This window comes from Dendrobates tinctorius, unplaced genomic scaffold (assembly GCF_039654945.1).
Source record: "Dendrobates tinctorius isolate UK_male_01 unplaced genomic scaffold, ASM3965494v1 ptg000086l, whole genome shotgun sequence".
NCBI classification, from domain to species: Eukaryota; Metazoa; Chordata; class Amphibia; order Anura; family Dendrobatidae; genus Dendrobates; species Dendrobates tinctorius.
Genome location: NW_027361754.1, coordinates 21,121,350 through 21,136,819, shown reverse-complemented (window position 1 = coordinate 21,136,819; position 15,470 = coordinate 21,121,350). Strand labels below are relative to the sequence as shown.

The window sequence follows — 15,470 nt, the reverse complement described above, 5'->3', positions numbered from 1 at the left end:
TGCCTCAGGAGAGTGGTCTCTTCATCCGGAAGTTTTTTTGTTTTTTTTTCAGCAGATCTGCCATCGCTGGGGGACTCCGGATGTGGATCATATGGCCTAAAGACTAAACAACAGGGTTCCTCGATTCATTACCCGATTGCGCGATCCATGCGCCATCCGAGCGGACACCCTAGTTCTTCTTGTGGCACCGGTTGCGGCTCCCGTGCATTCTTCCCTTGCTCCCGAGGGTCATCAAGAAAATTAGAGCAGAGGGAATACCAGTGATCCTAGTCGTGCCAGATTGGTCGCGCCGGCCATGGTATGCAGAACTAGTACAACTAGTCGCCGGCGTTCCCTGGCAACTTCCAGATCGCATGGATCTACTCTCACAGGGCCCGATTTACCACCAGAACTCTGGGGCCCTGTCTTTGATGGACTGGCCGTTGAATCCTGGTTTTTAGCACAGGCTGTTTTTTTCTCCCGATGTGATCTCCACCATGATTAATGTTAGAAAGCCGTGTCCATGCGCACTTATCACCGCACCTGGAGAACCTTCTTCTTGTGGTGCAAGGACCATGGTCGATCCCCACTGGTGTTTGCTATTCTTTCCATATTGGAATTCCTACAATCTGGATTAACGTCAGGTCTCGCGCCTAGCTTGCTCAAGGGCCAGATTTCAGCCTTGTCAGTGCTATTCCAATGCAAAATTGCCACCGGACTTCAGATGAAGACATTCATTCAGAGAGTCTCCTAGGTGGTGCCTCTATACTTTAAGGGCCATTGGAATCATGGGACTTTAACTTGGTTCTCGGAGCCTTACAGGAGGCTCTTTTCGAACCACTGCAGAACGTATCACTAGCTATTCTCTCTTGGAAGGTGGTCTTTCTAGCGGCAATTACGTCAATTACACAAGATTCTGCATTGGCAGCCCTGTCCTGCCGTCCTCCGTTCCTGAATTTTCATCAGGACGAGGCAGCTCTCAGGACGTCCCCGTCTTTCCTGCCCAAAGTCGGGTCTTCTTTTCATCTCAATGAAGAAATTGTTTGGCCTTCCTTCTGTCCGGCTCCAGTCCATTGCATTAGGAGGGCCTTCCACACCCTCGATGTGGTCAGGGCTCTGAGACGGTACATCTCGCGGGCGGCTCCCTTCCACAAGTCAGATGCCCTGTTCGTACTTGCACAGGGGCATAGGAAGGGTTTAGCCGCTTCAAAAACCACGCTAGCCAGGTGGATTTGCTTGGCTATTCAGGAATCCTACTGTGTCTGGGACACACCTGTCCCAGCAAGGATTCAGGCGCATTCTATCTGCTCAGTGGGCGCCTCTTAGGCCATTCGACACCAGGCGTCGGCAGAACAGGTCTTCAACACTGCGACTTAGTCCAGACTGCATACCTTTACAAAACATTACCAAATTCATTCTCAGGCCTGTCTGCAAGGCTGCGACTTGGTCCAGCCGGCATACCTTTACAAAACATTACCAAATTCATGCTCAGGCCTCTGCGGATGTAGCTCTTGGCAGACGCATCCTGCAATCTGCAGTACCACAGTGTTAAGCCAGTGGTACATGGGGTATTAGCAATTGTATGCTCCCCACCCAGGGACTGCTTTAGGGCGTCCCACTGTCTGTGTCCCCCAATGAGGCGTAGGAGAAATAGGGATTTTTGTGTACTCACCGTAAAATATTTTTCTCCGAGCTAATCATTGCGGGATTTAGCACCCACCCTGTTTGGCCTATTGGCTCACTGTAGCATTTTTAGGTTTTGACAGAGTTATGATTATTGTCATTCGTTTAATGCTCCTACTGCTTTTTTCACCGAACTGGGGAATTCCCAGCCAGCGAGAGGGTGTATACTGCAGGGGAGGAGTTAACTTTTTTCTGTGTTTACTTAGTGTCGTCCTAGTGGCAAGCAGTATAACACCCACTGTCTGTCTCCCCCAATGATTGGCTCGGAGAAAAGGATTTTACGGTGAGTACAGAAAAATCCATATTTTTAAAAATATGAAAAAGTAAAAAAATATAAAAGTTCAAATAATCCCCCTTTCCCTCCATTCAAAATAAAACAATAAAAAAAAATCAACCATACACATATTTGGTATCGCCGCATTCAGAATCGCCCGATCTATCAATACTAAAAAGGATTAACCCGATCGCTAAATGGCGTAGCAATAGAAAAAAAAGCAAAACGCCAGAATTACGTTTTTTTGGTCGCTGTGACATTGCATTAAAATGCAATAACGGGCGATGAAAAGAACGTATCTGCACAAAAATGGTATCATTAAAAATGTCAGCTCGGCGCGCAAAAATGTCAGCTCGGCGCGCCCTCACCCAACCCGAGATCCCGAAAAATGGAGACGCATCGGGTCTCGGAAGATGGCGCAATTTTTTTTTTTAACAAACTTTGGAATTTTTTTTCACCACTTAGATAAAAAAGAAACTAGACATGTTTAGTGTCTCTGAACTCGTAATGACCTGGAGAATCATAATGGCAGGTCAATTTTAGCAGTTAGTGAACCTAGCAAAAAAGCCAAGCAAAAAACATGTGTGGGATTGCACTTTTTTTGCAATTTCACTGCACTTGGAATTTTTTTCCCGTTTTGTAGTACACGACATGGTAAAACCAATGGCGTCGTTCAAAAGTACAACTCATCCTGCAAAAAAACAAGCCCACACACAGATATATTGACAGAAAAATAAAAAAGTTATGGCTCTGGGAATAAGGGGTGGGAAAAATGAAAATACAAAACCAAAAATACCCCTATTTTTAATAATCAACAAATGCTAAACAGACAGCTGCAGGCTGATATTAATAGGCTGAGCAGGTACCATGGACATTGGCCTCCTCACAGACTAATAACAGCCCTCAGTCTTTCCAGAAATGGTGCATCCATTAGATGCACCAATTCTGGCGCTTAACCTTAGCTCTTCCCAATTACCTTGGTACGTTGGCAATTGGGGTAATTGTTTTGAGGTTGATGTCAGCTGTGTAATGTCATCAAGCTAAGGGGTTAGTAATGAAGAGGTGGGGTTAGATGTGTGCAGTCCCATAGAATTAAATGATTCTACGTGTGAAAACTGTCGCCGCATGTACTGGAGACTCTGAAATGTGAAGGAGGCCTTACAGTGAAGCCTCTTAGTGCTGCGGTTTGCTGACACCAGCAGACGGGAATGGAGACTATACATAGTGATTTATACATGGGTACTGGATTTATGTAAGCTAAGCTTGTCTCACTGAGGCAGGGTTCTCACATCTGTTATAGTCTGTTATCAAAGCACAATTTACGGCCTGACTGACAGTTCACCTTACCGGAGCTAACTACCTTATAGATGCCTGTAAAGCAGTTGTTTCAGGTCAGGAGGTTTGTCAGTTGGGCCGGGCATTTCAATCTGGGTCATCGCTTTCATGGGTAGATCTTCCTGTCACATTCATTCAATGGTGGTCAAGGCCTTGTGGTCTGTTGGATATTTTACTTCCATTCTCAGGTTAGCAAAGCTGCCACTTGGGACAGGGTTTGTACCTTCAACTAGTTCTTCAAATTTCTCATCATGGCATCTGCCGATGCTAGTCTGATGTGTAAGGTCTTGCAAGCCTCTGTGTGCTAGGTGGTCTGCACTTGCAGTTTTTGGTATTGCCCACCCTCTGGGACTGTCCTAGAATATCTTATGGTACTGAGTCCCCAGGAACATTTGATTTTTTGCCTTAAAGGAAAACCCTTTCTCATTGAATATAGTGGAGGACACAGATTTCACCCTGGTTTATTGGGTCACCATCTTGGAGGTAGTTCAGGTTGCCTTTGGTCAACTTTCTCTTTCCAGAGTTCAATTCCTTTTGGTTTTTAGTTGTTACAGATCACGTTTTTGCTCTTGTACTCCTTTTGCCTCTTAGCTGAGTTGCCTAATATCTTAGACTCTGAGGCTATAGACCACAGTCAACCACTTTTAGCACGGTGTATACCCTCAGACCTATGTCTTCCAATGTATTCAACAAGAAAGGGATTTTACTGTCAGTACAAATATTCAATTTTTCCAAAAGAGGGGACCCTAAAAATCCTAATATGCATAGACGGATATATTCACATTATTTAACTATATTTGAATTACCGGTACTTTATTAACATTTAACGTGTGTATTGAAGTTTCTTATTAACTATACGTGTAGGATCCAGATGAACGATTGTTTTTTATTAACATTTGTGGATGGAGAAGGGTCCCGGCTCCTGAATCTGATGGACATCCTGTGCCCCTCGTAGCTGGGGAGTTAGGGGACTTGACGGATGGAGCAGGTGAGAGAGAACCAAAATTATTTCTGCCAATCCAGGACTGGCAAAGAAACATAGTAAATTGTTATTATAAATTTTCTACACAGGAATGTAAAAAGATGGGCATGAGTAATTGAAAGTTGAAACCTGTTATCACTGTTATTATCTTAGAAACCTAAGAGAATGAAGTGACTAAGAAAAAATAAGATTGCAGCCTTCTCAGCGTCATTCAGATTCAAAGGGAAAATCTACCTTTTGTCTGCTGTCTACAGCCAGTTTCATTCATGGCTCTAGTATGAACTGCAGTGTGTGGAGCAGCCGTGCATCTCCTGACCCAAACTCAAAATATGAGGCTGTCAAATTCGAGTCAGATCTGTGGCCAGTCCAGACATCAATGCCTGTACTCCGACTGTGAATGTCCAAGGTGCAAAACCGACCTTATAATGCGCAGGTGTTGTGCAGACATTGGTGAACTCTGATGGGTCACACATTGCACAAACTTTGGAGGGAAGAGGTGAGGTCCTAGTGCTGTTCACTTCTGCATTGGGAGGTGAGCGACGTCTGAACGTGTGTACAACTCATACTGCAGCTATTATAGTCAGTGGGGTCTGTTGGGAACCGCTGAAGTCCATTATGTGAAGGTTCCAGCACTTCCATCATATTAATTTTTTTTTCTAAAAATGAATTGATAAATGCAGAAGTGAACAGAGCCTAAAGCACCTGCCCAGACACTGTCAGACATGATGTTTTTCACCTGATGTGATGCACGAATGACGGATGGGGGTCACATAACTAATGCCATTTCTAATCGGTTTCCTGTAGCCCTATTATGTGTTACACAGGCTTTACCTTTCTTGGTGCATGGACCGATGTTATACAATGGGTATATCACGAATAGGGAAGCAGAATTTTAATTATATGTACTGTATATTAGAAAATTGCATTTTTCTTATTCTAGAAACTAAATGAGAAAAAAGACGCATTTATCGACTCTTGGTGATTGTAGCACTGAAGATATGGAATTGTGTAGTGACTATGTGTGATGTTTTCTGCCAGTAATTAGCATTGCCTACAGCCCAGAGGTCCTGAAGAAAGCTGATGAAGACCCGGTAGAAAAAGACCAGCTCATCCGCCTAGCAATGAAGTATATAGAACAGCAGCTCCGTATTGTCCTCTGCCATTCTTACCGCATCGCTCCATTCAAGCTAAAAGGTGCCACAAAGCAGATGAGGAACAGCTTAGAATTAAAAGGAAAAAAGCCCAGAAAGACAAAAGGGAAAACGGACGAAGGTGAATGAATGTGTTCTAATAATACATTTACGTTAAGGTCACTCGTTGCATATCTGTTTTTGTTATATTTGGTGCAGATTTTACACTAATGTCCCAAACATATCCTCCATTTCTGGATGAGATCTCTTGACATGCTGCACTTAGTCAGTGCTACATTTCGCTGCAGACTTCCACTTCCTGTGATTCTGTATGAACCTTCATCGTTTACTTCCAAAGGATAGAAAATCATTTCTGCTCAGTGATGGACTCTAATAACCTTGGTCGCTCTTCTCTGCACCCGCTCCAGTTCAGCTATGTCTTTCTTATACACCGGAGACCAGAACTGTACACAGTATTCTAAGTGTGGTCGCACTAGTGACTTATATAGAGGTAAAATTATGTTCTCCTCATGAGCATCTCTGCCTCTTTTAATGCATCCCATTATTTTATATGCCTTTGCAGCAGCTGCCTGACACTGGCCACTAAATGTGAGTTTGTCGTCAACCCATACACCCAGGTCTTTTTCAGTGACAGTTTTGCCCAGTGCTTTATAATTAAGCACATAATTATACATCTTGTGTGTTCTACCCAAGTGCATGACCTTACATTTATCCCCATTAAAGCTCATTTGCCATTTATCAGCCCAAGCTTCTAGTTTACATAAATCCTCCTGTAATATAAAATTGTCCACCTCTGTATTGATTACCCTGCAAAGTTTAATGTCATCTGCAAATATTGAAATTCTACTCTCTATGCCCCCTACAAGGTCATTAATAAATATGTTAAAAAGAAGCGGGCCCAATACTGACCCCTGTGGTACCCCACTGCTAACCGTGACCCAGTCTGAGTGTGCTCCATTAATAACCACCCTTTGTTTCCTATCCCTGAGTCAGCTCTTAACCCACTTACACATATTTTCCCCTATCCCCATTGTTCTCATTTTATGTATCAACCTTTTCTGTGGCACCGTATCCAACGCTTTTGAAAAGTCCATGTACACCACGTCCACTGCATTCCCTTGGTCCAGTCGGGAACTTGCCTCTTCATAAAAGCTTATCAGATTAGTCTGACAGGAACGGTCCCTCGTAAACCCATGTTGATATTGGGTCACGAGGTTATTCTTCTTCTGATACTCCAGTATAGTATCTCTTAGAAAACCCTCCAGGATTTTACCCACAGTTAAGGTTAAACTAACTGGCCTATAATTTCCAAGTTCAGTTTTAGTCCCCTTTTTGAATATTGGCACCACATTTGCTATACGCCAGTCCTGTGGTACAGACCCTGTTATTATGTAATCTTTAAAGGGGTTGTCCGGGCTTTTCACATAATCTCAGTGCATATCTGGGCTGCCGAATGATGACAATAAGTAATTTACCTTCTGTCACCAGTTTGCAGGGTTTTCTAGATATCAGTCTCTTACTTCTGAGCAGAACGTCCAAGGGGGGGTGTTCTGGCATTGAAATGAGAACTGGTCGTTTCCTCCTTCTCTACTACGATTTTCCCTCCTCACTAGAGTTTCACTTTCCATAGATCACTGTTCAGTGTGTGTCTGGGGGAGGAGCAGCTGGGTGGTTCTGCTCTCTACACTGAGGCTGCTAGAGGGGGAGGATTTGTTACTGTGTGAGGAGGGCTTGTTCATGTGGACGGGGAGGGCCTGTTGCTATGGAGGGTGGGGTTGTTGCTATAGAGGGCAGGTTTTTAGTAGAGTAGGAGGAAACGACCAGTTCTCATTTCAATGCCAGAACACACCCCCCCTTGGACGTTCTGCTCAGAAGCAAGAGACTGATATCTAGAAAACCCTGCAAACTGGTGACAGAAGGTAAATTACTTATTGTCATCATTCGGCAGCCCAGATATGCACTGAGATTATGTGAAAAGCCTGGACAACCCCTTTAAAGATTAAAAATAATGGTCTATCTATGACTGTACTTAATTCCTGCAGTACTCGGGGGTGCATCCCATCGGGGCTCGGGGATTTGTCAATTTTAGTGATTTTTAGACACGCCGTACTTCCTGCTGGGTTAAGCAGGTGACATTTAATGGAGAATTTTTAACCCTGATCATGTTATCCGTCATGGGATTTTCTTGTGTAAATACTGTTGAAAAAAGTCATTTAGCATATTGTCTTTACCTCATCCTCATCCACCATTTCACCCAGACTATTTTTAAGGGGGCCAACACTATCATTTTTAGTTTCTTACAATTTATGTAGTTAAAGAATATTTTGGGATTATTTTTACTTTCTCTGGCAATGAGGCTCTCTGTCTCAAACTTTGCTGTCGTGATTTGCTTTTTACAGAATTTATTTAATTTTCTGTATTTATTTAATGCCTCATCACTACCTACTTGCTTTAATTCTCTAAATGCTTTCTTTTTGTCACTTATTGCACCCCTTACAGCTCTATTTAGCCATAGTGGTCTCCTCCTATTTGTAGCATGTTTATTCCCATACGGTATACACTATGCACAGGTCCAATTCAGGATGCTAATAAACGTCTCCCATTTTCTTTGTGTATTTTTATGTCTCAGGATATCGTCCCAGTTAATTGCACCAAGATCATCTCTCATCCGTTGGAAATTTGCTTTCCTGAAGTTTAGTGTCCTAGTTACCCCTCTACTACACATCTTATTAAAGGATACATGTCACGCCCCCTACCGGCGCTGTCACTTACTTGCGCAGCTCCAGGCGCACCTCCCGCCGCGCTCCCACTCCACGGCGCGTCCCCGCTCCCGACATCCGGCCTCCTAGACGTCGGTCCTGCGCGCATTCGTCCGACGTTCCACCCGGCGCTCAGACTGATGGGACCTCTGACGCGGTGGCTCCGCCCCCATCATGGCGGCGCCCACCGGCTATATCTTATCGGCGTCTCCCTAGGTAAGACGCCTGTTATTCTTATGCGGTGTCGCTGTCCAATCGGCCAGCGTTCGCCCATTCTTCAGGCCCTGTCCTGCTTCTGTGTATTCTCTGCTGGTTCTACCGCTAGCAGCCTCTGTGTCCTCCCCCATTGCTCTCCCTGTGTCCCTGTCTTTCCGGCTCTTGTGTCTCTCTCTCCCTGCTCCCATCTTGGGTAGGCTCTCTGTGTGTCTCTCGCTTATTAGAGTCTTGGTTTGTTCCTCCTGAGCTCCGTGTCTTACATGTTATCATATATCTCCTCTCTTGCAGCCTCCAGTCTCCGCCTGACCCGGGTACTCCCTGTCTCTTAGTTCCGCAGTCTCTGTTACCTCCCTCTGTTGTTGCATCTCGGATTCTCTGCTTCTGCTTCCCTGGTGCCTACCCAGTCGTCCCATTGGCTCCGGATGTCACGGTTTCATCCCTTGTGGGCCTGCCCCTAACACTCCCTGTATAGGGGGTGGTTCCACCTGGCCAGCTCGCCCGCAGGGGCTCTGGAGCCATGACCCAGAGGGTCCACTCCGGGTTGTACTAGTCTCCTTACCTCTCCATAGCACAACCGTAACAATACATGAAAACTTATTATTTTGTGATCACTATTACCCAAGTGACCCTCAACCCTTACATTTGATATGCGGTCTGGCCTGTTGGTTAATATTAGGTCTAGCAGTGCCCCCCCTCTTGTTGGGTCCTCAACCAGTTGTGAAAGGTAATTGTCTCTCATAGTTGTCAAAAACCCATTACCTTTGCTGGAACTGCAGGTTTCGGTTCCCCAATGTATTTCAGGGTAGTTGAAGTCCCCCATATTAATGACTTCTCCTTGAGTCGCCGCTTCATCTATTTGCTTTATGAGGATATTCTCTGTTGCTTCCATTATTTTTGGAGGCTTATAACAAACCCCTATCAGTAATTTATTATTTTTTCCCCCTCCCCTTATCTCCACCCACAGGGACTCTACATTTTCATTATTCATATATATTATCACGCAGGATGGGTTTTAAGGATGATTTTACATATAAACACACACCTCCCCCTCGCTTATTTGTACGGTCATTTCTGAACAGACTATAGCCCTGCAAATTAACCGCCCAGTCGTGGCTCTTGTCCAGCCATGTCTCAGATATCCCCACCATGTCATAATTATGTTCCAACAAAATTAATTCTAATTCTTCCATTTTGTTGGCGAGGCTTCTGGCATTAGTATACATGCACCTTATGTATCTCTATTCTTTCTTAAATTCTTAACTGTTCTAACCCCCACCCCCAATTTCATTATTTGTGCCCAGTTCTCTATCTGCAGTCTTCCCCTCCTATAAAAGGAATACCCTCCCCCCCAGTCCCTAGTTTAAACACTCCTCCAACCTTCTAGCCATTTTCTCCCCCAGCAAGGCTGCACCCTCCCCATTGAGGTGCAGCCCGTCCCTAGCGTAGAACCTGTAGCCAACTGAGAAGTCGGCCCAGTTTTCCAGGAACCCAAACTCCTCCTTCCTACACCAATTCCTGAGCCACTTATTAACCTCCCTAATCTCCCGTTGCCTTTCTGGTGTGGCACGTGGTACAGGAAGTATTTCCGAAAATACCACCTTGGAGGTCCTTGCTTTAAGCTTGCAGCCTAATTCCCTGAAATCATCTTTATGGACCCTCCACCTACCTCTAACTTTGTCATTTGTGCCAATGTGCACCATGACCGCTGGATCCTCACCAGCCCCTCCCAGTAAACTGTCAACACGATCAGCGATGTGTCGGACTCGAGCGCCAGGTAGGCAGCACACCGTTCGACGATCCCTGTCTTTGTGACAGATTTCCCTATCTGTTCCCCTAATAATTGAGTTCCCCACTACCAGCACCTGTCTGGCCTGCCCTGCTCTCCTATTTCCCCCCTTACTGGAGCAGACACTCCTCCGGCTTTCAGAGGGCATGCCTTGCTGCAGCAGTGCTACCCCTGTACTGACACCCCCCTCATCTGCCAACTTAGCAAACTTATTGGGGTGTGCCAGATCAGGACTAGCCTCCCTGGCGCTCTTCCCTCTACCCCGCCATTTAACTGTCACCCAGCTAGCTGCTTCATTGTCCTGCAGCTCCAATCTAGCATCCCCCCCTCATCTATCCCATTGAGTGTCTGCTCAGTGAGCAGAAGACTCCTTTCCATATTGTCTATGGATCTCAGTGTTGCCAGCTGCACATTTAGATCCAGTATCTGGGCTTCCAAATGCACAACGTGCTCACATCTCGCACAGCAGTATGCACCCTCGACCGGCTGTTCAAGGATTTCATACATGCGGCAAGACGTACACTGGATGGCATTGGCAATAGTGGAGCATATCCTAATGGGGATTTCACTACACAGAAAAGATAAGTAAAAATAAATAAAGAGTATCAATAAAATATAACAGTAATTCAGTAATACCTCCCTTGGAAACTCCCTGAATCCAAAGTCACTGAATCACAAGTCACACACTTACCACAGTTCGCACTTACGCTCAGGTCACACTTAGCTCGTTCACGCTCGCTCAGGCAGAAGATTTAAAAGAGTTTTTTTTGTTTTTTTTTTCCCTTTTACCAGCAAACCACCCTGCTGCTCAATGCACTTCCAAAAGGAGCCAACCATTATTCATTGGATGTAGGATTTTGTTGAACAACAGTAAGCAAAGAACTTAAGAAGTTAGAAAAAAAAGATACTGGAAAATTGTGTACATTTTTATTATGCAAAGAACATAATTATTTTATGAAACAATAATACATCTTTAAATTCCTGTATCTGTAGGTGAGTGGAATTGGTGACCTCGCGTCTGTTACCAAAGCCTGCCAAAGCCTAAGGTATCATGCTCCTATGCCATTCTCATCATTAGGGCTCATACTCACTTGCGAGAGACTCACGATTCTCGTGTGAGTCTCTCGCTTGAAAACCTGGCACTGCCGTTGGCACTGTGACCGAAGCGTGAGGCTACATGTATTTCTATGTAGCCGCACGCTCCGGTCCCAGTGCTGGGTTTTCATGCGAGAGACTCGCACGAGAATCGTAAGTCTCTCGCAAGTGAGTATGAGCCCTTAGGATGTGTGCATGGTACCTAAAAATTGTGCACCTGTCCCAGCGGACTTTAGTAGACATCACCAGTCTTGCTCACCTCCAATACAGAAGTATGCAGACCTGGAATATCTCTTTAAACTGGTCCTGCAGTGATCAGGACAAAGAGCACAAATTGCTTATAGGACAGCAAACATATAGGTCATGCACCTCTATATCAGCATTGCTGTCCACTTCAGAGGCATAATCAGCGTGAAAAAGAGTTCAACCCAAAATCTGCAGCTTTTTCATCTGAATTGAGTCAATACCCAACTGAAGAGAACATTATGGGCATTAAGTGTGAAATTGTGCTGACCAAAGACTTCTCAGGCTCCCAGCATGCCCAGGGGGTTCATGTGTTTTTTTATTTATTTACTGAAGTGCATTCAGTTCTTAGCTAATGATCTGTTCAGGTTATTAATACTGCTTTTGCCCCTCAGTCCCAGACAGATCATTACTGGAGCAGCTAGGAAACATAGCCTTGAAAGAAGACGAGAAACCTAAAATATCCATAGAGAGAATGACAGAAAGCAAAACTAAGCCGAAAGTAGGCCTGATAGAAGTGATCTCCAGCACAGAACTGCATAAGGATCTGCCGCCCCCTCCGCAATATGACCTGACTCTAATAAAGGACAAGTCTGGGAAAACACAGAAACTAATTCTGACAGCACAGTTACAAGGGGTGCGCTCTGTCTCCAGCTGTGATCTAAATGTATCTAAGGTAAGAGGATCGAGCTGTTGCCGCCATGAGTTGCATCATATATTTGATAAATCTGTTTCGTCAATCACAGACAATAACTTTCACATGGGGTAAAATTCTGTCACTTTTTCTATGGCAGGCTTTGGGGTGGAGAAGAGAAGCAACTTTTTTTTTCTCTTCATGTGACTTTACTAAATAGATGTCATAATTTTGGCCGGGCTGGCAATAAAACAAAAAAAAAGTTTTATAGATGCTGAAATGCAGAGAGGCAAAGGAGAAAATTGTCTGATTATTAAGAGATTACAGTATATATTAAATGATGGTGCACACTCTCACCAATATATTAGATACTTTTGTCATTTTTTTAAACTTGTAGCAAGCTTTGAGTATAGTATTTTTCTAATAGGATTGTCTAGGAAATATAGCCATAAAAGATGCGAAGGTTTAAGAAAAAAATTAAACAAAACCTGGCCTTGAAAAAGTCTTTTTTAATACAAGTAAAAAAAAATATTCCACTGAAAAATGCTTTGTAAAAGAGGTCTGGATGTGAGGCAAGATTTACAGGCCAGTTTACACGTCCATCATTTATGGGCCTCGTCTCTGGTACAGTACATGGCCTCTCTGGCCAAGGCTATAGATCTTTCCACCTCACGAGAGTCCCCCTCAGAGCGGCAGAAGATACACAAGTCCCCCCTGACACTCTTGTGCCTCGGTGTCCTCAGACTCTGCTTCATGCTTCCCCTCACCAAGGGCTTGCTGCTAACACGACTCAGAATACGAGTCTGATGTGGCTGTAGTCCCGGACTCGCTAGACTACCAGTTGTCTCTAGATTCTCTCATTGATGAGGTTAATAAAATCCTGATAGTAGACGCAGCAGTTCGGACCATGCCGTGTCTTTCTATAGGACTTAACATCCTCACAGGGTTTTTTGCCATCCACCCTGAGTTTACGGACATTGTTCAGAGGCATAGAAGTTGCCCGGACAGGCGCTTCCCATGGCAAAAGCCGCTGGAAGCCTCCTACTCTAAGAAAGGAGTGGACTCAGTCCCCCGCAGTGGCTCCACATATCACTGCTCGCTTCCAAATCTCTCCTGTCTCTGACTGACGGCTCTTCTATTAAAACCCCACTGACCGACAGACAATCTTGCTCGGTCAGTCTTTGAGGCTGCCGGAGCAGCATTCTTTCCTTCCTTTGCCGCCCCCTGGTGGCCAGACCTATGGTAGGCCGGGTAGAAGCTCTAGCTAAGTCTGATCAAGACATAGATGCGGCTAACTGTGTAACACTTGCAGCTGCTAACGTCGTTACCATCAGGAGAGCCCCTAGGGCTCTGGAAGTGGCGCGCAGACTCCACTTCCAGGAAATCTCTAATTGCCCAGCGCAGGGATAGGGATTCTCAAACTGGCATTCAAGCCCTCATTCTTGGAGACTCAGACCCTCTCGGAGCTGATCCAAGGGTCCCTCTTCCCACATGTTTTCTGCGCTATGATTCATTCCGGTATCCGGAAGACACAGGCAGGGTAGGTGGCTGTCTGCTCTTCTTTCAACAGGTCCCACTGGCGGTCATTCAAGACCGAGGGGTCAGAGATCTGGTGTCCCCCGGACACTAAATAGAATTTGCTTCTTCCCTGCCAACACGCTTCTTCCAGTCGCATCTTCCGGGGACAGAGGCGTGTGCAGTTCCATTTTATCAAGGACGAGGTGGCTGAGTGGTTAAGGCGATGGACTACTAATCCATTGTTTTCTGCACGCGTGGGTTCGAATAAATCTGAACCATGCCCCCCTCCTAGACCTAAAACTGCTAAACAAGCTTGTCAAAGTACGTCATTTCGGAATTGAATCTCTCCGTTCTGTTATCTCCTCATTGGAAACGGGAATACCTCACGTCTGTCGACATCAGGGATGCGTATCCACATTCCACTCTTCTCAGGCCAATCGGAGACTGACATTTTCGGTTTATGGCCTTGCCCTTCGGTCTCGCCACTGCCCCAGAGTGTTCTCCAGGGTCATGGCTACTGTCGTGTCCATTCTGCACTCTCAGGGCGTGGTGATTCTACCCTACCTAGATGACCTCCTCAAGGGATCGTCTCTGCAGATCTGTGCAGAAGGTGTCAGTGTCACGGTGGACACTCTCTCTCTCCCTCTCTCGTCTGGGTTGGCTAGTGAACCTAGACAAGTCCTTTTCAGTCCCATCCCATCAAATCTCCTTTTTGGGGATGATCATGGACTCTCCCCCGAGGGATGGTAATTCTCCCTCCAGGAAAGATCTCGACACGGATCATGGATTCTTCTCCGAGGGTTGGTAATTCTCCCTCCAGAATAGATCTCGACGCGGATCCGGGGAACCCGGCCGTCCCCACTCCCTGCGGTTCAGTATGCAGGTCCTGGGGAAACTGGTGGCGTTGATCGAGGCAGTACCGTTTATTCAACTTCATTTCCTTCCTCTACTGAGGCATTGCCGTCGGCTTGGGACGTTAACCCAGCCCCCCCCTGGACCGCCGTTTTCACCTGTTACCCCGGATTAAGCGATCTCTCAGGCGGTGGATGTAAACATCCTCACTGGGTCAAGGAACGTCGTTTCTTCCGGTCCACTGGTTGGGGTGCGTTTTTCCGTCCCACACTGCCCAGGGACGCTGGTCCTTTCAGGAATCGCGTCTCCCGATCAATATCCTCGAGATTCGGGCAATCAGGATGGCCCTTCATTGTTTCCATCGACTTTTGGCCGGCCGTCCCATTCGAATCCAGTCGGACAACGCCACAGCGGGGGCGTACATTAATGGCAAGGGGGGCACATGGAGCAGAAGAGTGATGCTCGCAGTAGCATTCATTCTGCGGTGGGTCAACACTCACCATTCAGCCTTTTCTGCAGTTCATGTCCCGGAAGTAGAGAATTGGGCGGCAGATTCTCTCAGCCGTCAAGGTCTGGCCTCGGGAGATTGGTCTCTTCATCCGGAAGTTTTTTCCAGCACATTTGTCAGTGCTGGGGTACTCCGGATGTGGATCTCATGGCCTTCAGGTCTTAAACGCCGAAGTTCCGGCATTCATAGCTCACTCCCGAGATACATGGTGCTTCAGTGCCATCACCTTCGCCTCCCTTACATTTTTCGGCCGCTTCCGCTTATCCCAAGCGTCACTCAAAAGATCAAGGCGGAGGGTATCCTGGTGATTTTCGCCACACCAGACTGGCCACGCCGAGCGTGGTGCGCGGAACTAGTGCAACTAGTCGCCGGCGTTTCCTGACTGCTACCGGACCGCTCAGACCTCCTGTCAGGGGCCTATTTACAGCCAGAACTCAAGAGTGCTGAGTATAACG

The 15,470-nt window shown here is 45.9% G+C and overlaps 1 protein-coding gene across 1 annotated transcript in view; it reads left to right on the top strand.

Moving 5' to 3' along the window:
- Positions 1 to 15,470, top strand: part of PIH1D2 (PIH1 domain containing 2) — a 46,868-nt gene that overhangs the window by 24,380 nt on the left and 7,018 nt on the right. The window contains exons 3-5 of the mRNA XM_073585156.1: positions 4,136 to 4,259; positions 5,292 to 5,525; positions 11,899 to 12,179. Coding sequence (XP_073441257.1) covers positions 4,136 to 4,259; positions 5,292 to 5,525; positions 11,899 to 12,179 — 639 coding nt within the window. The remainder of the gene's footprint in view (positions 1 to 4,135; positions 4,260 to 5,291; positions 5,526 to 11,898; positions 12,180 to 15,470) is intronic.